This window comes from Tauraco erythrolophus, chromosome 8 (genome assembly GCF_009769465.1).
Source record: "Tauraco erythrolophus isolate bTauEry1 chromosome 8, bTauEry1.pri, whole genome shotgun sequence".
Classification (NCBI taxonomy): Eukaryota; Metazoa; Chordata; class Aves; order Musophagiformes; family Musophagidae; genus Tauraco; species Tauraco erythrolophus.
The window spans coordinates 3,323,636-3,347,687 of NC_141472.1; the positions used below are offsets into that span (position 1 = coordinate 3,323,636).

General features: G+C 45.7%; 1 protein-coding gene across 2 annotated transcripts in view; it reads right to left on the bottom strand.

Annotated features, from left to right (window-relative positions):
* Window positions 1-2,114: 2,114 nt before the first annotated feature.
* ABCA12 (ATP binding cassette subfamily A member 12) overlaps window positions 2,115-24,052 on the bottom strand; it is an 86,347-nt gene continuing 64,409 nt past the window's right edge. For both annotated transcript variants that reach the window (XM_086616151.1, XM_086616150.1), the window contains 19 exons: window positions 23,694-23,780; window positions 22,557-22,650; window positions 20,894-21,021; window positions 19,528-19,615; window positions 18,035-18,140; window positions 14,415-14,469; window positions 13,761-13,938; window positions 11,994-12,109; window positions 11,234-11,393; window positions 9,455-9,723; window positions 8,589-8,799; window positions 7,566-7,675; window positions 6,609-6,753; window positions 6,335-6,469; window positions 5,405-5,508; window positions 5,051-5,143; window positions 4,500-4,605; window positions 3,476-3,613; window positions 2,115-2,234 (listed from right to left, as the gene is read on the bottom strand). In XM_086616151.1, coding sequence (XP_086472277.1) covers window positions 2,115-2,234; window positions 3,476-3,613; window positions 4,500-4,605; window positions 5,051-5,143; window positions 5,405-5,508; window positions 6,335-6,469; window positions 6,609-6,753; window positions 7,566-7,675; window positions 8,589-8,799; window positions 9,455-9,723; window positions 11,234-11,393; window positions 11,994-12,109; window positions 13,761-13,938; window positions 14,415-14,469; window positions 18,035-18,140; window positions 19,528-19,615; window positions 20,894-21,021; window positions 22,557-22,650; window positions 23,694-23,780 — 2,443 coding nt within the window. The remainder of the gene's footprint in view (window positions 2,235-3,475; window positions 3,614-4,499; window positions 4,606-5,050; window positions 5,144-5,404; window positions 5,509-6,334; window positions 6,470-6,608; window positions 6,754-7,565; window positions 7,676-8,588; window positions 8,800-9,454; window positions 9,724-11,233; window positions 11,394-11,993; window positions 12,110-13,760; window positions 13,939-14,414; window positions 14,470-18,034; window positions 18,141-19,527; window positions 19,616-20,893; window positions 21,022-22,556; window positions 22,651-23,693; window positions 23,781-24,052) is intronic.

The following is a 24,052-nucleotide window of genomic DNA, read 5'->3' on the forward strand; positions in this document are numbered from 1 at the left end:
CATGGACATAATAAAATAATACTCTGATTGGTATTACAAGGCTGCATTTAAATCATTGGCATTCATGCTCTGAGTCCTTTGCAGGGAGCGCAAGCCCTCTATTAGAGAAAAGCTTAATTTTATACTGTGATCTGTATAAGATATGCAGTGAAAATGAGAAAAAAAGAGCTTTTGCAGAACTGGAGACATAATAATAGAAGCTGCAATGAATGTCTGGGCAGCTTTTTCAGTTACTTATAAACTGCAGGTGTCAAATGCATTCTGGAAAGAAGCTGAATTCCCGTTTTAATTACAGTCAGCAGGTCGAGGCATAATTCAAGGCTTGATAATACCATCAATCCATAACAGAACTCCTCCTGCTATCAGTAAGAAGTTTGCACCAAGATCAAGGAGAAAATGTGACCTCCTTGCTGTAGCTAAACTCTGAACTTCAGTATCCCACTGCCAAATCCCGAACTCCCTTGATATTTAAAGTACCTATTCCTCGCGTGATTATCTCAGCAAGCCTTAGCATCAAATGGGAACTGAACCAGTGAAACACCTCTGATGATCAGGGTGAGAAAGATGTGTCATTGCAGCTTTCATCTAGAGTTCCTTTGGCTCAAATTCCCTTTGGAGGGGGGGAAAAGAAAAGAAGAAAAAACCCACCAAACCCTTTGGCTGGAATAATTTGTGTGAACCCAATCCCGGGTGCCGTAGGGGCCTTCCCAGGTGTCACGAGGTAAGTAGGACTGGGCTTCACCAGCAATCTCTTCTCCCAAAACCAGTAAGTTTATTGAGCTCAAAGACTTGAAGTTCATTATGTGCTTGAATAGCACCACGTACACCACTGCCCTGACCCAAACCCAACTCTTTCAGGCCTTATGCTGATACGGATAACAGAGAGTAATATGAAACTCTTTTCCCTATTAATGATTGGGGGGGAAAAAAGCAGGATGTGCGTGCTGGTGTGCTGAACTCAGCTACTGGGGCGCTGCTGCTCAAAGGCAGGCAGAGGTCTCATTCAAAGCCAGTGGGCAGAGTCTTTGAAGGAGAAGCTAATTATCCCTTATTATGTGGGAAAACCCAGCTCTGGAGTTACAGGGGCAGCCGCCGCTCGGGTGTCGAGGAGGAAGGTCGCCGAAAAGGAAGCAGAGAGGCAGAGCTCCCTGGGAGTTGGAGGTTTTCTGAGCAAGGAGGATGCTCGTTGCTTTTTCTCTGCTCAGGGAAACAGGATCTTCTGAAGCAAACTTCTTCATATCAGAGGATTCAACAACTACACCTACCTCGTACCATTCTTCTGCTGTAACGGAGAAGCCCTGAACACCAGCCAGAAGGAGAAAGGGGCTGGCTGGTGGAACCATCTTCCGTAGGGCACCAAGAGCCAGGATCTGCCTGGGACTGGAGGACTTACTCAAGGAGTCACACAGAGCTGGAATAAACTACAGGAACAACAAAAAAAAACCACACTGGAAGTGCTGACTTTTAAAATAATTGTATTTGTACTGACATAACCCACACACACAGATAAGCTTTATGTCATCACCAAAGACGGCCCCCACCAACAGCATACGTGACACCTACGTCCTCACAACACCCCTGCGAGGTAGGGCAAGGCCAGGAACCCCACTCCACCGGCGGGGAACCTGTCAAAACGGAGCCACTTTCTCATGGTGCCCCAGAAAATCTGCTGTGGAGCAAGGAGCAGAGCGTGGGCTTTCAGAGAGGGCAGCCGTGGGGCTGCTTTTTTTGTCAAACACCCTGCACTGCCGACAGCTCCTCTGCTCCGTCACGGCCACTTCTGCTGTAAGCAAATGGCCACGAGCAAGCAGGTGATGCCAACCAAGTCCTCACAGGCATTTAAAGTGATCATAAAACAAGAACTCGGGGAAAAAAAAAAAGAACCTGTGGAAAGACCAACCTGATTTGTAACCAAATGCCAGTCTTAAATGCCTACCATGTTCCTAGTGACAAAATAAGTGCATGTCAAAAAAAAAAAAAAAAAAAAAAGACTTTAAGAAAACGGGACTTTTTATCTTCACCATCCCAGAATCATAGAAAACAGGGCTGGAAGAACCCCGAGGGGTCATCGGGTCTTTTCCCCAGCTTCTGTGATGCCCTGTGGTTGAGTCCCTTCAGTAGATGGAGCTTATGGTGCTGTCTTGGCTACTTGTGTCAGAGCTGTCCAGTGTCACATCAGGACCTGCATCCACGCCGTCAGGATCTGCTTGATCTTTAGCAAAGTTGATGAAAACCTAGAAGGTTAAAGGAAAACATTCCGTCTGTGACAGCATAGGTAACTTGTAATATGAATGAATATAAAAAAGGAATGGCTGTTCGTTTGGCTGTGAGCCTGGAGAGAGTGCTCAGGAATGGATTCACGCTGGATTTGGGAATTGCAAATGTTGGGCTTCTATGGGCTCATGTAAATAAAGGGATGCACGCCTCTGTACCTCAACACCAGGATGCAAAGGTACATTCCTGGACAAACCCTAATTGTCCTGCAGCTCGTGTTTCACAAGTCCTAGCGAGGCGATGCCCGCGTGACGGTTCGTGTTGATCGCAGGGTAATACAGCCATATTATTCCTTTATAAACCCATCTGCCTGTGACTGACATCTGTGCACACACAACGTGACAGATGATATAGACAGGGGTGATATCTATATGATAGAGGCAGGGATGCAGAATCACACGTAGCAGTCTTTGTCTGAACGGGATCTAACGAATACAGAAAATATTCGTGCTAGAACACGACCTGCAATCGCATTTGCATACACACAAACCCAAGCTGTCCTCCCACAAAACATGACTTGGGGCTTCCTGCTGGTTTTCTGCCCGTTTCCCTCACAACCACTGCCCCTTATTAAAAGATTATTGAGGACCTCCTCCCCCAGACCTCTGTTTAATGATTTGTAGGATTACAGGGCGGCAGGTTTTGCTCCTCTCTCTGGGACAGACCTAATATATCAGATGCTGATGCTCAACAGGGTGATTTCTTCTGGACAGTCCTTGCAGCATGCCTTCAGCTGATGCATTTCCTAAATGCCAGTGGGAATGCTCTTCCGAGGGAAAATGGAAGGAACTTAACCATGAAGCTAAGTTTGGAGTAATGCTAAATGAACTTACAACCCAAATACCGTACAAGAAAGAGTGAAATTAAGCAAATTTCCAGGACTGGTGGAAAGCTCAGCACTGGAGACGGGGGTGATTCATAATCCTGCCCTTCACCCACACCCACGAGGCTGCCGAAATCAGCAGTCGCAGAGGGGAGAACAGATCCTTTATGCTACAGGCTGCTTTCTGTGCACGTTTTCCTAGCGCCGGCACAGGTATCTGGAAGCAGTAGTACTGATAAAGTATTCCCAGGAGGAATACAGATGGAAATCCCTTTCAAAACATAGTCTATTGTGTGCAGCAGTCCATTATGTGTAACCATCAGCCTGCTCCCCTGTTAATGGTTTTAAATGGATGGCCACGCATCTTTCATTCCTTACCTCCTCCAACGTCGTTTGACTCACTGAGAAGTGCCTGATGTTGAAGGCTGCTTTGCTGGCTTCCAGGAGGTCAAATATATTTGCTACCCCTCCTGCAGAGACTGGAACGTGATACTCCACCATGTTGAAATGCCGATCCTGTCGGAACAGGAACGACGCGGTAAAGTTAAGAGAGCCAACAGATCTGATGGCTCTCTGGCTGAGAACGAAAGCCAAGAGGAGCCAAACTGGGGGAGAAAGAAGGGGCAGAGGGTGTATTCTCTCCTTCTGGCTCCCCAAGGTGAGGAATCTTATTGTCCAGTATTGACTGGTGTTTCCCCACTGGGAGTTTTTTTGTGGTTTGTGACAAGGAGATGATAACTAAGCCCCAGAGCTGGAAGTTCGAGGGTAGCCATAGCATTTTCCAGCTCTGAGCCTGCCATTTTGATTAGTGCAGAGCTTGGGTTATGGACAACAGATGGGACGTGTGACTCAGTTACTCAGTTACTGGAAGCACCCGACCATCTCATTACCCACCGAATATGAAGGGCATCTCCAGGCAGTCCTGGATTTGGTGGGACCATTCACAGAGGCAGAGGATAACCGTCACCTAACAGCTGCCTTATAGGATCACTGCAGCTGTTCGGCTGAGGTTATTCAAACCACCAAAAACCTGGGTGCTCCAAGCCTTGGACAATGTTGCTGATAGTAATGGCAAGTGTGTATGTACGAATCTCTTACACTCTGAGAGCATGGATCTGCTGACAAATTTGGTGGCTTTCTACAACGGGGTTACAGCGTTGGTGGATAAGGGAAGAGCAACTGACGTCATCTACCCAGACTTGTGCAAAGCATTTGACACTGTCCCACATGACATCCTTGTCTCCAAGGAACTAGATGATCTTTAAGGTCTCTTCCAACCCAACCATTCTATGATTCTATGATCTATGTGCCCAGTGTGTTACAACATGTCTGTCTTGCAAGATCCTCTGGTTAATTTGAAGGGGTTGAGAGGGCCTCTCCTGGAAGCGTTTGTCCCGCTTACCTTCAGGCATGTATTCGGAAAGTGTAAATTCATGAACTCTGTCAGCATCTCAGTGCTAACTGTGTTGCTATTTAAGTGCATCTTCACAGTGAATCCCCTTCCAAACCTAGGGGAAAAAAAGAGAATCACAATTAACGCAGTAGGAAAGAGAAACATATACAGAAAATCCTTTGAGAGTGCTGCACAGCCTCTTTGGGGAAATCGAATCCAGGCAGAGTGCAGCTTGAATGGGGTCAGGGTTGTTAACCTGGAGTGAATCTTAATAAGAAGCTGAGCTACTGTGATAACTAATAAAATCGAAGCTCAACCCTAACATGCATTTCACATTTTCAGCAGCGAACAGATTACTTTGGGGAACACGTTTCTGGGAAAAAAGGCTGTGAGAGACTAGAAAACGCAGGATTTCAATGGTGTGGTGAGAAACATAAATCAGAAAATGACGTTATTTTGATGCCCCGTTAACAAAGGTCTCATGTTCTGAGCCCTCGGAGCTGTAGGTTCCGAACTCCACATGCCGTTCCGTAAAAGTGAAATAGGTACATTTTGCTGACCTGCTCTTGATATGCTGCAAAGAGCCAATGCACTGAAAGCTCCCGTTCACCATAATGGCCAGCCTGGTACAGAGGGCTTCACATTCCTCCATGCTGTAAAACCAACCAAGAAACTCCAATTAGTCATTGAGAAGGTATAAAAAAAAGAGTTATTTTAGTAATCGGAGAACATTCCTGATCTTCCCTAAAGTGTTGTGGGGCTATGTGGGCACCCACATTCAGCCACGATGAACCTCCAAGCCTGCCAGCTCTCTGCCCTGAAACTCTGCAAGGATCAACAGGGAGTTTGAAGGATGAGGCTCTCCATACCTCCTGCAGACCCTGAAACGGGTGGCAGAGCCAAACCAGCCCTACCTGTGGGATGTGAGTATCACCGAGCATTTGTTCTGCACTTCCTCGCTGATGATTTTCCAAAGGTGACGCTTAGCATTTGGATCCATTCCAGAGCTTGGTTCATCCTATTGGGAAAGACAGGACTGAATGTAACTTTGCACCCCAAAATCTGATCTTCCTAACGCTTGCGCTCTTTTTAGGTTCATCATTGGTGTCATGTTTGCTAGAAAGGACCCACGGGAGAGCTTCCAGTGGTACAGATTAAGGAGAAGCATTATCTTCAATTGCATTATGGATTTGACTGAGACATTTGGACTGATTTATGTCCACTAGGTATCAAATTTAATATTGGCAAACCTGCTCACGGAGCACTGCACACATTCAAAACACAGTAAGTGGAAAAACTGCACAAAAATGTGTATTTTAGTAATGACATATCTCATGGAAGTACAGGAAAGTTCAAAGTGAACGACACAAAGCGAAGCCAAACCTAGAAAGTTCTAATCCTGAGAGATTCTCATCCTGAGAGTTCTAATCCTAAATATCAAGTTCTAATCCTGAGAGATCTTGCTCCTTTGCTCTCCTACAGATTTGGAGCTTTGGATGCTGCTTTCCTTGCAACACTGTGCAGGGTAGTTCATACAAAAAAAACCCAAAAAACAAGACAAGAAAGAGCTGGAAACAAGGAAAGTTTAATTGGCAAATCTATTATTGACCTCTGAAAGATGCTAACAGAGAAACTGGCAGACTCACCACTCTCTGATGCCCTCAAAAGAAAATCTGGGTGCTTGCTAAACTTTCCTCTGATGCGTATGTTGTGAGGCTAAGCATGGGCATTCAGAGAGTGTCCTGTAAACTGTGCCTGAGGAACTTCTGCCAGACTGTCAAAAGAACCTCTGCCAGCCCAGAGATGGGCTCCTCTCCCCCTCAAGCAAGGCCCCCGTTTCTCACCAGCAGCAGAATTGATGGATTGCCAATGAGAGCCAGAGCAGTTGACAATTTTCTGTTGGTGCCATAACTGCACATAGAGGTGACTCTGTCTTTGTAGGCCGTCAGATTCAGCCGGTGGAGAAGCTGGAGTACGACCTATGGGAGAAAGAGCACCGCTTTCACAACAGTGTCCAGGCATAAATTACCACGCGCGCATCCATTTATCAAAAGACTGATTAAATCAATGTAAAAGCTCTCAATAACTGGAAAATGCTTTAAGTCCAGCATTACTCACTCCTTTGATCTCTCTCTCTGGGATGCCATGGAGCCTGGCATAGTAATACATGTGCTCTTCCACAGTCAGCAAGTCATCCAAGGCATCTTCTTGAGGACAGTAGCCAAAGAGCGACCAGTGTGCCTCACTAATGTCATTCAAGGACCTGTGGAAGGAAGTCGACTTCATCAAAATTCATTTGGAACACACTGAATTGCCAATGCACTCTAGAATCAGATAAGAGAGAGAAAAACCCCTTCTCCTGCTTCCTACCCCCTTCCCCAACCCTTGAGGGAAAATGCCATGAATTTGCAGACCTTTGGGTTTTAGGCGTTCAGTTCTGCAAAGGAAGAACTGTTTTTGTGAGGTCTGTCAGCCATGATGTCTGTGGTTCTCCAGTTACTGCCAGCACTTCAGGTGTCACAGCTGCCACCAAGCCTAATCCCGTTAAAGAGCGCTTTGAGACGAGTCCTACTGGTCTCCAGACACCAGCTCAGAAGTGGGATCACACTCAGCAGAGGATCTGAGTCTGATCCCATGTGCAAGGGAATGAAGTGAAAGAAACATCACTGAGAACACTGAAACATCACTTTTGCCCAGAGAGGTGGTGGATGCTCCATCCCTGAAGACGTTCAAGGCCAGGTTAGATGAGGCCCTGAGCAACCTGATCTAGTTGGAGATATCCCTGTTCCTTGCAGGGGGGTTGGACTAGATGACCTTTGAAGGTCCCTTCCAGCCCTAACCATTCTATGATTCTATGATTCTATGAGAACAGCAGAGGTACGACAGCAAAATGCAAACCCTAGGGAAGCAACCACACCTTCTCCAAAGGATGAAATTTCCTGCCTTACTTATTTTTGCTCTGGTTTGAATGTTTTGTTTCGTTTCAGACTTTTACATTTCTTTTCCTTTGCCATTAAAAACTGCTCCCAGGCTGATCTGCTCACGCGCCTTCCCCAGAAATCACATCCTCCATACCCAGAATGATCCTGGACCCGCAACCTTCCGCTGGATGCTCCGATATCGCCTGTCAGCATCTTAAAGATGGTCGTCTTTCCAGCTCCGTTCACACCAAGCAAGCCAAAGCACTGGGGTGTGGGAAAGAAAAGTGGAAAGGTAAGCGTGCTGTATTTATAACGCAGAAATATTGCTCTGAGATGAGTGCTCCGTGCATCTTGTCCCTGCTTTTCTCCAAACCCTTGAGGAAGATGAATGGCAAGAGTAGCAGAGGTACTCAGAGCATACCAGCGTTATAATGGAGGTTGTTTATGGTGCAGCTTATACTGGGACCGTTTGTTTAATATGGTGAAGAATCAAGGATGTGTGTCTAATAGGTGCATAGCCTGAGGTAGGATCTGGTGTCCAGAGGCCCCATGAGCTTTCTTCTGGGTCTCAGAGGTGCTCTGTGTGCTCCTGTGTTTTCTCTTCTCACGAGTCAGTGTTTTTGCAGGTAATTGCATCGACATGAACAAAGAATCTTTTTTTCTTTAGTTTTAAGATTTGATTCATGAAAACGTGCATTCAGCTGAAGTGATTTGTCTTTCCCTGGTGGGAAATACAAGCGGATCAGCCTGACTCACTGTCTCCCATGCAGTTTAGGTGAATAATTGCAACTGGACAAATTCTGCTGCCTTCATTTACCATATGGTAATCCACAGTGACCCCCCCAAAACTGCACTGTGCTAGGTGCTGTACAAACACAACATGCAGACATTTTGCTCTGAATACAGCTCCATCACTGTCCCATCTACTTCTCCTCTTTCTAGGGCCTTCAAACTGTCACTTGGTGTCCCATATCCATCAGGAGCCTTTAGGCGTTACCGTAAGCCCAAGAATCAATAAATAACGCAAAGGAAAGAAGGAAGAGGTCAGAGCAGAACAAACCATTACAGTTGTGCTCAGAGACTGGCAAGGACTGGGAGAGAAGCTGACAGACTGTGGATCTGTTCCAGTTTCCGTTCCCAAGGCAGAAGGTGCCCACAGCCTTTTCCCCTCACTTACCTCTCCAGCAGGAATCCCGAGGCTGATGTTTTTCACAGCCACGATGCGTTTGTGAGGAAGGTGGTAGATCTTTGTGAGATTCTGGAGCTGCACCACATCGAAGTCAGCTTTGCCAGACTCCACCCGGTTCCTCTCCGCCTGGACGTCCCCGTCCTCTTCAGCCGTGGGTGGCAGAAGCGATGCTTTGCCGTGCACTCTGTCAAACAGGAACCTATGGGGAGGGTAGAGAGCAGAGAGGGGACTTTACCCTCTGGCAAGCAGACAGCAATGGGCATGTGTGCTTGGGATACTAAGGAGCCTTCCTGTGAGATCCCAGGGCATGCAAAAAATACACATATACAGACAGTTTCTATTCTCTCCTGATATTCGCACCATTTAGGGAATTAAAAACCCCAATGTTCTCTTTCTGCCTGTTTTTTTTAATCTTTTTCAGTAAATATTTGGAGCTGGAGGAGGTCCTGCCTTGTGGACGCGCTTGTAATGCAGGTGGCAGGACAGTTGTTGCTCCTGCCTGTGTGCACCTGATCCAGAAGAGATGGAGAAGTTCAAACAGCTGTCTATGGACTGACTGCTCTTACCAACCAGCTGAACATCAGCCCACCAAACCCAGAGCCCCGAAACGGGGGCCATAGTCTCAGCCAGCAAGGACTACCAGGGGACTCCACTAAAGTATATCTCTATTAATTCACAGTCTAATTACTGGTAGGTACTGGGACTGCTGCCAGAGAAAACTTACTCCATGTTTGCAAAGTGTCTTTGGAAATTTATGGGCTTCGTAACTGACAATGATGGTGCAAGAGCCCAGAATGAAACCACTGAGGGCTGGCTTGGTCTGTTTGCATTGCAAGGCTCCAGATGTTACTTACTCTAGGATGTCGTTCCAGACTCTCTGAATCATCCTGTCGTGAACTGTAAGACGAATGGCAAAAAACACGGTGCCCTGGATAAACATGGCAAACAGCTTGGATGTGGTCTTGTCCAGCTCAAAGGTTTTGTCAGGGTAGTCCACTCCATAGGCTTTTAAGAAGCCCAGCAGTGCCTGATCCTGCGACAGTTCAATCAAGCCATAGCCAAAGCAAAATTGTGGGAACAGAAGGAACACGTGCCTTAAGTTTTCAGCAAGATCACGCAAGCCCTGGAAAAGAACAAAACAAAAAAAACCAAAAAAGCAGCACAGTCAGTCACTGTTTTTATTCATGGAATAAATTCATAGGTTTTACTGTGGGACTGAAGTGTAACAATTACATTGGGATTTGCTGGTGTCTCAGAGCAGAGATAAATTGAGAGCAGAGAGCTCTGGAGACAGCTCGTTTCACAGGCACAAGGTCAGAAAAGTCAACAGGCAGTTCTGAGGTTGTGATCACCCATAGTAAACAGCAGCCACTTCTCCGTGCACTCCCTTGTTCTTGCTCCAGCTGCCTCACTCTGTGCATGCAGCAGCCAGAAACCCACCCAGGAGCCAGAGCTGAATCCCAAAACCACAGAGCCGCTGCATCGGCCCGCGGCGGGGCACAGCCCACTCCACCATCTTGCTCCTCTGGACAACTGTCCTGTTTTCCTTGGACAAACATCTCCATAAACCACAAGATTTAGCTTTAATAGACATAGAAGGGCAGTCCTAGACTTATGAGCTCCAGTAGGTAGAGATTTGGGGTGTTTCTAGCAGAAGAAAGGATTAGTGCACACAGCCAGTGCAGAGGCAGTAAATCAGCATGGAAAGAGACTGACTCCCTGCCACCGGGGCACAGAAGGATGAAAGATAATCATAATTGCACATCCCTAAAATCCAGGGGGTTGCCAAACAAGCACTGTCCAGCTGGAGAGAAAAATCTAACCCAGCTATTGTTTTACAAAGCAATTGCCCTTTATAAAAAAGGAAAACTAAATGTAAAGCGTACGTTCTATCCCAGTGATTCCCTGGGATATCTCAGTTTAAGAGAAGGCTTTGCTTCAGGGAATCATCACTGTCTCTGAGTCCTTTCTCATCCTTGCAGGGAGAAGATGATTGCATTACAGGTCTAGATGACAGACAGCCGGTGCTGGGCTTAGAGCAGCACGTGTCAGACTCAGGGCAATGACATCGAGTTGTCGCTCTCCACAGCTCGTGCTGCAAGAACTTGGCAATGGTTCCAAGTCCCCACCAACTTTTTATCAAACATCTACACCCATCTCCTTCCCTCCTCTGCATGAGCGGAGTTCTACCTCTCTTTTTGGATTCTCTCCTCTGTCACCATCATTTCCTTCTTTGCTGGGGGTGCAGATCTGGGGGTTGCCCAGAGAGGTGGTGGATGCTCCATCCCTGGAGACGTTCAAGGCCAGGTTGGACGAGGCCCTGAGCAACCTGATCTAGTTGGAGATATCCCTGTTCCTTGCAGGGGGGTTGGACTAGATGACCTTTGAAGGTCCCTTCCAGCCCTAACCATTCTATGATTCTACGATTCTATGATCTACAGACGAGCAAGATTCGTATTTGATTTGTGTCCTGTCTATAGGGAACCCCGTTAAGTCCTGCGACTAGTGTCCTCTGCTTGGTCTACCTCAAATATCTTGAAGCCAGGCAGTTGCTAAGGACCTGACTGAAGCCACCACACTCATCAGGAAGCCTTCTGTCGTTTCACCAAGGGCTTAGTAAGTAGAGTTCCTACCTGGTCCGTGGCCTTTTCCTGGGAGAGCAGAAATACAACCGAGTGAGTAATGATGGTATTGATGCCGAAGAACAAGTTGACGCAGACATAAACGATGAAGGCCATTCCAGTTTCTTTGAAAAACCCAGCCAGCAGGTACATCCATGAAAACGTTGCATATCTACACATTGCCAACAGTGCAGAGAATACTACAGTAACTCAAAGTGCAACTGAAAACAAAGTAGACCTCAGACAATATAACACTTCTGTTTTGGCATGTGACTAGGTTTCCGTGTTGCAGGAGCTTAAAGAAGGAAAAATGCCTTTGTATCCGTTTTAGAATTTGGAGAAAAAGTTTATGGCACGTACTTTGAACATGGAGCCCCAACTGGAAGCAGACAGACTGGGCCTGGAGGATTCAAAGCCAGGGAGATAGTTTTGCTAAGTCTTCCTGAATTGTGCTGCTGTTTTCCTTTTTCCTCTCTGATTTTGAAATGCTTCTATATCCTGAACTTTGCAAAAGTTCAGTAAGCACCTGCTTACAGCTCGGGCTGCCTCTGTGACCTTGAATATTTCACACCCTCACGTAGAGTTTGCTTTGAATAAAGCAGGCACGACAACAGTAGTTTAGCTCACTGCTCCTGGAAGGAGCAACTAGTCACCATTTGTAAAATGCACATTGAAGAAAAAAGACTCCCTCGGATCTCAAACCGCAGCAGCCTGCACTATCCAGTTCCTCACTCTGCGCCGTGATATTTAAATAACTAAGCTCCACACTCACCCAAACAGTAACAGCAGAAGAAATACGGCCAGTAAGTTATTATTGTTGCAGAAAGCTGGTATCTGGAAGGACGAAATAACTCCTATTGAGAGTCCAATAGGGACCATAAAAAGTACCTGCAAAATGATATTAAAAAGATGTTATTAGGACGATAATTCTTAAAAATTTTTCTAGAACTATGCAGAGTCTACAACGCCAGCTCTGAATCCGGTCCCACCAGTGCAACTTGGGTTTTCTAAGGGAACCCAAATACAGGTGGGGTCTCAGTCCTCCTGAGACTTTTGGGAGTCTTGCAAATGAATTCTCACAAAGCCACTTTGAGTAGGCTAAGCCTCAGCATTCAGGACTGTGAGCAGAAAGTGCCTTATTTTAAGGTTGTGAATGAAAAATACCCCTTTGGGTTTTCTGTTAGCCTTGCAGTCAGACTACTTCACTGTGCCCTGTAAATCTAGTCTTTATAATGTCGAGTCAAACCAGGGACCTACCAAACGTCTGCCTTAAGAGGTTCCTCTCCTCCCCAGCTTTGGGATTTTACAGAATTTACTGGCAGGGATTCACTGAGAAATATCAAGTTGCCGAGAGCGCTGGATTAGTTTCAGCCCACTGAATACTGATTGTGGCAAGGACTCTGGGGATTTTCCACAGGCTGATTTACAAATACGCTGGAGCAAGGGCCTGGATCGGGGAAGCAGACACAGGCCTGCCCCATCCTCACCCCTGTGCTACGACTGCCAAGCCAGACTGCAGCCACGCTGCCTTCAGACCCCTTCAGACCCCTTTCAAGTTTCAGGAACTGATGACATCACTGGGATTTTAGGCACTAGCAGAAGTGCATCAACAGAAATTTGTTGGATACGTAGAGCTGATCACCATTATAGCATAGCTGGCAATGCCAAAGCTCACGAGCAGAGATAGTCTGCACTTGCAGGTCTCTATGTGAGGGTTTGACACCGTGCACCAAAGGTAATTCATAAGGCACAAAGCACTTTAGTCTACAGACACTGTGCATATTTATCCTCTTAGCCCAGCGACGCTTTCCAGCAGTGCTATTAACTCTCTTTACCATAGGGAAACTTAACTTCAGGGAGAACAAGGGCATGCCTGTGCCACGTAATGCAGCACAGAGCTGGGGAGCTCAACTATCTATAGGAACAAAGTGGTAAATCTATACAGCGCAGTGCAGCAGTGTAGAAAGGAACTTGCTCAGGTCCTGGAAGGCATATAGCTGCATTAGTAGCTTTCCTTGGCTTAAAAACCTTTCTAATAGAGAATCTTAAAGAGAGTATTCAACACAGCAATGGATTTTTGCCCAACAGGGGAATGTTAGTTGTGAGATGTCTGCTAATGTCACTCCCTGTACTCCCAGGGTTTCCAAAATGGCTTTAGCCTCAAGCCCCAGAGCCCTACCCCAGATGCGTAGAGTCTGCATGACAACTAATCTAGCCCTGCAAGCTAACAGAAGAACAGCTTGCTGCTTGCATGTTAAAACTGAAATCAAGCTCTGGCCTGTTCTGTGTTGCTCTCATATAAATGTGCTGAGTGTTTTGCATACACTCAAGAGAGAAGGAATGCCTTCGCTTAGCAAAATCCAGTGTTGCGGTTCACATTTAATAGTCTTCGATGCCTTGGAGAACAATTACTACATAACGCTCTTGGTAGTAATAATATTAAGAAGTCTAGGCAACCAACTTTAAATAAAGAACTTTTTTTCCCCCCCCCTGCTGTGTAATGCTACTCTTGGTGCATTTAAGAATGTGAATTATTTACCAGATCATAAACGAAGTTAGTCACCCAATAGCTTGTCATCCCAACGCCTGAAATATGCTGGAGTTGTTTGGCTTTGGTTTGATGTTCTTTTACCACGTAGAGCACAAAGCTTGCCGTTGTGATAGAGTAGCCAACCAAAACAGACATCGAAACGATGATGTCGAGTAAGCTGTTGAGCCTGGGGAGAAAGTGGAGAAAGACAGGCATGGTGAGTCCACGTGGCAGGTCCCCCTCGTTGCAGAGGCACAAAGAGGTCCTGATTCTGCGCCAGCATCTTTTGCTGGTGGTAAGTCACGCCTAGCTGGAAGGACTCACAGCACTGAGTCGTAACACTACACCACAGCATTGATCAGAAAGGCCCAAAGGAAAATTATGTAATTACTAATATTGTGCCAAAGCACAAAAAGGTGTGATGCTGTAGCCGCGACCTCCAGATCTATACGGGATTCTGCAAAGAAACCCTAACAGGAATGTGCAGCTCTGTGGCATGCAGGATGCTATTCATGTGTAGAGGGAATGAAGACAAGGAAGAGAGCAGCTTCATCATTTAGAGAAAGATATTCACTAATTTAGGCTGCTTTATAGTTTCCAAGAAGCTGGTTTGCTTCTCTTCAAGCTAAACAATTCAGGCATCAGCCAAACAGATCTTCTTACATTACTTGTTCTTGACTTTGTCCTCCAGGATACGGGTGAGCTGATAAGAAAATACCTACAAAAAACCAAAAAGAAAATAAATTGACAATGTTTCCAACTTAAAGCTTCCTTCCCCAGTTCCTGAGATCGACAATAATACGGAGAACTCTGAGTAGAGGAAAGAAGCAGATCAAAAGCTGGGTTTGGCTGTCATCTTGGTCGCATCTTGGGCAGAATTTTGAAGGTCCCCGTTTTTCCTATTTCACTTCAATGCACAGCAGATCTGAAATTTGAACCCTAGGCCTTGTTTCTGCATCTGTCTGGCTGATGGTGTCATTCACTTCAGTGAGAGCAGCCTCACCCCTAAAATTAGGCACATGCTCGTGGGTCCATGTATTTTACGCCAGCTCCCTCAACAATAGCACATTCAAAACTGGTGAGTATGTTTCATTTTAAAGCTGCTGCTTGATCATCTCACTGCATTTCGTCTGTTCTTTTATCATCAGTATCCACAACTATTATCTCCCTACGATATATGTCTTTCTCGATACGGGCACGTGTTGAGATCACAGAATCACAGAATGGTTTGGGTTGGAAGGGACCTCAAAGATCATCTAGTTCCAACCCCCCTGCCATGGGGGTTGCCAGATGCTAGCATAAACCCAGGTAAGCTACAGACACTTTTGTTCCCAGTTTGGCAATGAGTTAATTCTGAAATAGTCTGTCTTATGCAGCTAGGAAAAAAAAAAAAAAAAAAAAGAGCATTTTGTCCAAAGGAACTAGGAAAAATCCAGTTACTGCGTTAATAAGCCCAAAGCGATGTTTTCCAAAAAGATTCCTTAAAAATGGGTTTGCATCAGGCACAAGCTGCAAGAGAAGAATTTTCTGCTTATGTGCAGGTATCTTCAGAAGATTTTGTTTAAGCACTACTTTACCAACTAGAACACTTAGCCCAAAATATACCAGTATTGTTCATCACAGCGCCTTTGCTGTTTGGAGGCGATCTGTGCTTATAAACCCAGAGTTTTCTATCAAAAGGAGGAACCTGGGGGGCTCTGGTGGGCCAGTTGCAACCTCCAGTGAAGGTCTCTGCCTTGGTCCCACCAAGATGACAGCCCAGCCTCTAAGACTGTAGCTCCTGAGAAAGCGTTTAGGCTAAGATGCTTATGTGCCTACACCCGAGGTTCTCCATCCATCTTTAGGCACCTAAGTAATGCCTCAGTTTTCAGGGAGAGCTGGAGGACCTCTGGCTGCTGCTAAATCCAGAGAGATTTGCTAGAACATGCTACCTCTGAAATTTAAGCTCCTTACAGCCAGTTGCCTGACTTTCAGCAGTTAGACGAGGAAGAACTATTCTGGGCTATTTTCCCTAAGAACGAGCACTCCGACATGGGGACCAGAAAGGAGGAGACTGTGGGTTTAACTGACCAAATGCCATACTGAGCAAATAACTTTGAAAGGGAAGATTTCATAGGAAATTCATTTCGGAGGGGGAAAAAAAAAAAAACCCTCAGTCTTGTCAGCAGTGAGAGGAATGGAATTAAAATCTTGGGCTGCTGATAAAGCCACACAAACAGCCAGGAAACGTTTCCCTTCTCTAAAAGAGAGAGAAAGAAAGAAAGATACCGTCTGTCTAATCTGTTAATACTTCCCTATAAAGCCATTTTCCTTCACTGAAGCTTAGGCTAGAAGTCAAAATTTCCATTTCAATGCTTTCTCCTTTTTGTTGGTTGGGATTGAGAGAAGAGAAAGCACGATATCCATAAGTCAAAAGCTATTATGACTTGCTTAGTGACAGGGTAAAAAGCTTTTTATATATTTTTTAAAAATATACGCAGTCTAAGTCAAACCTCTAAAGCAGGACTGGCACCTCTTTCACACTGCCGAAACGACAACACGCTTTTATCTGGCCATTTCAATGGTTCTTAAACTGTCATTTATTTGTCACAACAACAAATAGATTTAGCTGCCAAGAACATACCACGCAGAACGTCTGTTCAATTGTATTTCAAACTGGATTTACACCACCCCGGGGGAGCTATCCTCATCCATTCATTTTCTTTCTCCCATTCTATGGATTGGATCATTAGTGGGAAGCGGAGAATTATCTGTCTGGTCATTTACTACTAAGCATTTCTTTCCAAAAACACATAAGCAGCAGGACAGATGGAATAAAAACTGCTGCTATTCTTTCCCACTGAAAATTGTTATTTTGCTGGTACCAAACTTTCCCTATGAAAACTTTCTGACTGTTCACACGAGCTTCCTGCCGTTGCTCTTGCTACAGCACGTGTTGGGAATTTAGAGACAGGGCAAGAAGCTTCACTGCTTAATAATTCAGCTGCTTTGGGATGTTCCTGCCGCTGGAAGTGCCTGGCTCAGGTCTCTTCCCTCCGCACCTGGGCAGGGGCTGCAGCTTTGTGATATGCTCTTGCAGCACACACCGAAGAGCTGGAACCTTCTAACCCGGAGAGCACGCTGCAAATCTCAAAGGCAGGAGCCAGTGGGTGTTTTAGGATGACAGCCGGGACAAGGCACTGGATTCACTTGTCGTGAGCTGAGCTTGTTTCGAAGGGAGTTTCAGTGCAACAACAGGTGGAGGTGGGAAGAGAGACATGCTCTTTTGGCTTGTAATCAGCGTTCTGCTGTTTCTTTAATTCATGGCATGACACTCAGAGCTTCAGACCAGATGCCTTTTCCATTATAGTTCAATTCAGACACATCAGTGAGGAACAGTCTTATGAGCAAAGAGGCCGTGTCACCTATTTCACTCTCACCTGGACCAGCAGGCCTCTGAGGTGAGAGGGGCTAGGCACAACCAGGACATAGCTGGAAAGGCACCATTGGTAGGGCATGTCTGCATGCAATTGCTACTCTTGTCAGATCCCACAAATCCCAAAGATTTCTCAAAATGGCATCAACATAAATCTTTCTCTTCTCCCTGCACCCCCCTCCATCTGCAGAGACAGGCATACCTACAGAGACGTGTTGGTGCCCACGCTGCACCCTTAATACAGGCTAAATTGTAAGATAGGGTGCCCCAGGTTATCAGCAGGAATTTGGGCTGCTGCATTACGGCACCGAGGAGAAGCCATGAGGACCGACAACCCCAAATGGGCTACTAACACTCCTTGGACTCTGCATATGTCGTGTGTCAGAGGAAAAATATAGCTGGAAGTTATGCTTCTCACATAATCTCACTCTCTCTCATTCACATTCAAACACAAACATACATACCCACACATTCCCTAAAATTTACTAATCTAAACCACCCTTGGAGATGGGTGAAGTAGCCTGAAGTAGCCTTTCTGTGCATAACTAATGGACACCTATGAAGAGACAGCTGGTTGAGTACCATGATGAGAGGCAATAAATCAAATAGCAACCATTGGCATTTTTTGGATGAAGGAATTGTTTTACACAGGAGCTGGGGTCTTCCCTGTCCAGGCTTTGGCTATGAAAAATGAAATATGTGATTTATTCATGTTTTTCAGTTCTGTTTTTTTTTAAAAAAATGTGTCATTGGGAATAAAGAAATGGCCTCATTAAAGTCAAGGTAAGTGTTGTCATCGATTTCAACAGAACCAGGATATTCCTCCCCAAAGGGGAGAAATTATCTGCCTACACACAGGGACACTTACCATATCTGGAAGTCTCATTTTTTGGCAAGTTAGCTCGAAGAATGAAGTTGTTCAAGCTGTTGAGATAGGCTGGAAGGCTGTGATAACCTTCGGGATTATACCACACCTGCACACAATTGAGAAATTGAAACAAATTGGGAGAGAAATTGTTACTGATAACATTTTGGTTTGTTCTGCTTGCACAAATGAATCATTCCATGGTTGTTATCGAAAGTCACAAGCTCTACAAGTTAAAGTCCAATGATGAAACCACATCTAGTACAGAATGAGTATAGAAGCATGTTTCATTTTCAGCACAAGCAGTCCCATCGGCTTCATTTGCTATCTGGGAGAGAAGAAAGAGGCACTAGCTGGATATGTGACATGAAGTGTACAGAAACTTGGTTTCTTCTCTGTAATAAGTTGCTCTGGTCTGATGAACACCAGCAGTGGGGGCTTCCCAAAGAAGGCTAAGCAGTCAAATGTCTAACACCCCTTGAAAACTAGGGGAAAAATGGTTGCTTTAGGGCAAAAAATAGCCAGTCGTCACCTTCTCATTCAGCAACAGCCCTTCCCTCCCCACGATAACTTTTCTTACCTATACCACGATAAACTCTGAGGACTGAGGGGAAAAATCAGATCACAGGACATGGACTTTGGGGGGATTTGCCTACTTTAGGCACAACCCACAGCAGCCAAGTTAGAGGTGTAAGTCACCTATCAAAGGACGGAGAGCTTAGGCTGTTCAGGTTAGAGGCTTAAACACAGCCCATAGCATCCACCTTGGCATACCCCCAAGTCCTGCATGCTCAGTGGTTTCATTCTCCTTGCCCTAGGAGAGCAAGGACTGGAGTCTGCCCAGCTTCCAACACTTTCAAGGTTTCCAGGTATTAAATCTGACATGCAATAAGAAAATAGCTACAGCTTTCAGATCGAAGATGAAGCTCTAAGACTGGATGGGTGAAAATATCTGCAAATTCAGTACATGAGCTCCGAGTGTCAGTGAAACAAACCCTCTGCTTCAGTTTTATTGGAGCCACCTCTGAAAACAGCACTGCTCTTGCAGGAATCCTCTCCTGGCAGCTACGTTTTGCACTGAGATCACAGGATCTTGTCAACTCTCTTGCCTTTCCCTGCTACCTCAGATTTCAGCCTTGGTGCTTTTAACGCTGATGTGTTACAACATTTTCCCTGAGCAGAAACAGAGAAACAGGTATATCAGAATGCACCAGCCAGCCCTAGTTAAGGTACCTAAGATAAAGGTGCTACTAATTGATCTTTTCACCTCTGTATAATAAAATTATGACAGCAGAAAAATTGTCTCCCGCTAGCAAGAGACATCAGACCAATAAAGAAGAATCGGGTGAGAAAAGGAAATGAACTGCAAATTCTCTCTCCCATGCCAAGCTGCAGATTTCAGAGGGTTTTGCTTCATTTTCTGAAATATCCCTGAACTCAATATCATTTCTCCTAGGTACATCCCGTGCTAGGATGAGCAGATGGAGGTTAGTTACCTTAGTCAATGTCCTGTTGGGGGGCACTGGCCTGATGTCGAACTGGAGATCTGTTGTCAAAGGCAGCCCGAAGCTCCAGCCACCATACCTGAGTGAAAATCAGAAGGAAATGCATTGCTACCCTCGCTCAAAAGCTATAATACCTTAGGCCGGGACCTGTTAGCATGTCACTGTCACCCCTGTTAATTCGAGCTTGATTTGAATCATAGAATCATAGAATGGTTTGGGTTGGAAGGGCCCTTAAAGATCATCTAGTTCCAACCCCCCTGCCATGGGCAGGGACACCCTCCACTAGACCAGGTTGCTCAAAGCTTCATCCAACCTGGCCTTGAACACTGCCAGGGATGGGGCATCCACAACTTCTCTGGGCAACCTGTTCCACTGCCTCACCACCCTCTGAGTGAAAAATTTCTTCCTTATATCCAACCTAAATCTCCCCTCTTTCAGTTTAAATCCATTGCCCCTTGTCCTATCACTACACACCCTTGTAAAAAGTCCCTCTCCAGCTTTCCTGTAGGCCCCCTTTAGGTACTGGAAAGCTGCTATAAGATCACCCCGGAGCCTTCTCTTCTCCAGGAAAGAACAGTACGTAGTGTGTGACCAAGCCCACACTGCTGCAGGAGCCCTTATTTGTGGGGAAAAAAGGGAAAGAGGAACTTGGCAGCACTATCACAAAACTGTGCTGAAAGCCTCCATTTGAGAAACATTTTGGAGCCGTGTGGACTCCTAAGCCGCTTGCCTACCACACTGGAGTCAGATGACTGTTTCTCACCCAGAAGACAAGCTTAGATCAGTGGCAGATGAACATATTCCTTGACAAGCCTCATGGCAGGCTATTTTGGCCCCAAGACACGCTGCGCAGCTGTGCTGCAGAGTCCAGACACACTAATAGCTCTAACAGCCCCACGGTGCAAGAAAACGTTCAGCCTCTAATTTCACTGGAACGGATGCACTTGTTTAAGTGAAGCACACACTGAGACTCTTCAGAGAATCAAACTTGGAGGAAAGTCTCTCCCCAGGGTTTACTTCATGACAGGCTGTGTCAGATTTTCCTCTTTTCAAGCATTTCTGAGTCAGACAAAGGCTCGTCTGCGGATCCAGCCATCAACGTATCAGGTGATTGACACGTTATCCCTAGGCTATCTCTGTTATGATCAAGCAGAGAACTTGCAGGAACCTTTACCTTTTAACTCCATGATTTCAGGACGTTTTACCTCCTTTCACCAGATTCACAGATACTATCAGCAGGGAGGCCCTTCTAAACCCCTCCTGCACTGTCACCTCTTCAGGCACAGTGGATATGATAGGTCTGAGAAGATGCTCCCAGAGCAATTGAGAGGAGAAGGACTGGAGATTTCTACCGTACCGCTTTTGCAGGAAGTCTTTGGTAGTTGCCAGAATGTAGGTTTCCACGTTGTGCCCTGTAAGGTTATAAAGTGTCCGCGTGGAGAAGGTCCTTCTGTGAGGGGGAGTGTAGTTTGTCTGTGGACATGTCTGAGCGGAGACAAATGAATAAAAATGTTAGTGCCTGTGTTTTAACTGAAAACTGGCAGATCAGGACAAGATTGAGAGCAGCGGCAACATTCTGGTCCTGAGACCGATTCCTACAGAAGCTGACGAGCTGCAAATCAGGGTGCAAAGGCACACGGCATACATCCTGAACATATTTAGTGAGATGCTTAAAACCAACCTCTGCTTAAATCTACACTTCAGTTCTACTGACATCGGTGAGACCTTGAAACGTGCTTCATGCTACGTAGGAAGATTTTTGCCAAATTAAGGCTGATCCTACTTAGCAGAGCATCAGAGTGACTGCACAGACAACAGCAGAGGGCAAGACAACTCCCAGAGCGGAAAACTCCGTGGTGGCCTCAAACTCTCATCTTGCATTTCACAGTAGCGACGCTCTACATTATTGCTTTACTGTCAGTCATTGGGAATATTTTCCAGAGCTTCAGAGAAGCCTTGGATTAGTCCTGAATATATAATTTAACATGCAGAGGGTCAAAGTCACATCGACTGTTTCCTAAGGTTGAAGTGTCCTACCAGACAGCGTGCTGGCTGTTTCTTTCAGCTCATCCATAACAAAACCCCTGGCCTCTCCCATTGTATACCTGTTCACAATTTTGCATCAGAAGACACAAAATAGCTTCCTTCACGCTGAGGAACACCTGCCTGAGCCTGCTAGAGGTGAGGATCAGCTTTGAACATTATCCTGACTTATTAGAGAAATGCTGCCAATACTTTTACTGACGTGAAACAAAGTGTATGTCCAGAAAACTGCAGAAAATAGCTGCATTTTAAGGAATGACTAGGAACATTCAACAAAGTACATGCTTTATCTTACAAATGGCATCACGCTGTGCCCGGAGTCTGATTTCCTACTGGAAAAATGCTGAGGACAGGTGAACAGCACCGGAGGGAGGAGAGCTCAACTTCAAACTAGGCTGTAAAATTTTACATCCTTGGGGCAGAATCTGCCTTTTCTCCATGTGCATATAAAGACACTGAGCCCAGCAGTGCCCATATCTGGTTCTGTATGCACTCCAGTGCAAATAACTAGCGTTATTAATCATCATTATTTATAATACAGAGCAGAGTAAAAGCAGATGGATCTAGACTTTGCATAAAGTTAAACTCTGAAGAGCAAACAGCACTAATAGCTGTGCTTTCAAACAATGACAGTGCTTGTATAAAATGCAATTTTCCTCTTGAATACATGTTCACCTCTGCTAAATTGGACAATCATACAACATTCAAAACCACCATTAAATCTTTTCCCACCACCAGGGGGAAAGCAGGTATATTAGCATGTGAATCTTCAGGGGATGCTGTTTCCTTTCCTGTCTCCAAACTGGTGCAGACAGTGGTCATCCAGTGAACAAAATCAACAAGGCCAAAAAGAGACAGGAGGAATTTGAACACTGAGCTCTCCTTAGCATCATGCATGCCCACAAAACCACTTCCAACCTGTAAGTGCCCCCAAATATCCCCCCAAACTCTCTCTCCTTTGGGTGTGTTCAAATTACCTGGATGCCATCTGTGCAGTTGCAGGCGGAATACTCAGTTTTCTGGTTTCCACTGATAATCCACTGGCCAAGCATGTCCTCCTTTAAGCACTGCCTGAAAATGAACACATTTTCCTCTGAGGTTCTCTGCGCTCAGGTGTGCAAACGATGCTAATTGCTGTCATGTTTAATGACAGCAAGGATGGCAGAGAGTAGCTTCAGCAGAAAAGCAGACCTTCTTGTCAGCTCTGGGTGCTCCGGGAAATACCCATCTTCCTGCTGCCTTCAGCGCCTCTCAGCAGAGAGCCCTCACTCCTGCTCTCTGTGCCTGGATTCGTTCAGCTGATTAGAAGGAATCCAGACACCACTTTGTTCCCACAGTAGACAGCACAAGGAGTTAGCATGCAAAGGCCAAAATCATCTCACAGTGCAGAAATAAGGGCTGTTGTCATTGCAACCAGCTTTTGGATACAGATAAAAAACAGCTATGCTAAGAACTTCCTGGGTGGGCTCAGTGTTATAATTGGGATCACTGGGGAGACAAGACTACTTCCCAGACACAAGAACAGTTTGCTCTTGTCCTGGCATCCAGTCACCACCAAAGCTCCTCTCTTACTACTCATAGTAATAAAGGAGCCCACCTGCGGTGGTGAAAACTTCTTGAGGCAAAGAACACCAGTGTCAAGGTCCTGGGACTGTATGGAAATCCCAGTCTCAGCCTTAAAAGCCTTAAAGCACAGTGTAGCTTCCTGTCTCCCAGAGTATCTACAACAGTTCTGTGCTGGCAGGCACAAGCCTTCGCTCCAAGCCGCATGGGATCCACGTAGGCTCTTGGCAGGGCTGAGGTCTGCTTCACACCATCATGACCACACAGCTCCCCGCTCAGAACCAACTCTCATCCTCCCAGCTCAACTTTGTGAGCAGTGCAAGCTTGCACCTGCCTGCAAAAGGCCACTTAGACATCTCCTAGTGAGCTGAAAGGGTCTGCAAGTCAATCTGAAGAGAGGCAGGAGATAGTTTTTTCTCTGCTTGTGGCACCGATGTATGAAAAGTCTGCAGATGATCAAAGATGGCTATGAAGGTCTAATGGCTGACAGCGTTACGTCAATTCTCTCGCAGATTTGGAATTTAAATGGAAGAAAAGCAAGAACTACTTACGAATTGCTTTCATTCATGCATGTGTTATCCGTTCCAGGGAAAGCAAGCATCGAAGCGACCAGAGCATCTGTGGTTTCATTAAAATTCCTAAGATTTAACAAAGAAAAAAAAAAAAGAAGGAGAAAAAAGAAAAATGTTGATCAAGGTACTTCCACTACCACTGCGCAGAGGAAAACTGTGTCTGAATGAAATTTAAGATGCTAAATAAATGGTTATTTGTGGTGCCAGCCCTGCAAACCATTCAAGTACAGGCAGTGCATGGGGACAGTCACACAGGTCTAAAAGGACTGCTTAGAGCTGCACTGCTCCAGTGATTTGCTGCTTCGAGGTTTAAGCGAGATAATGATTAACTTTTGGAC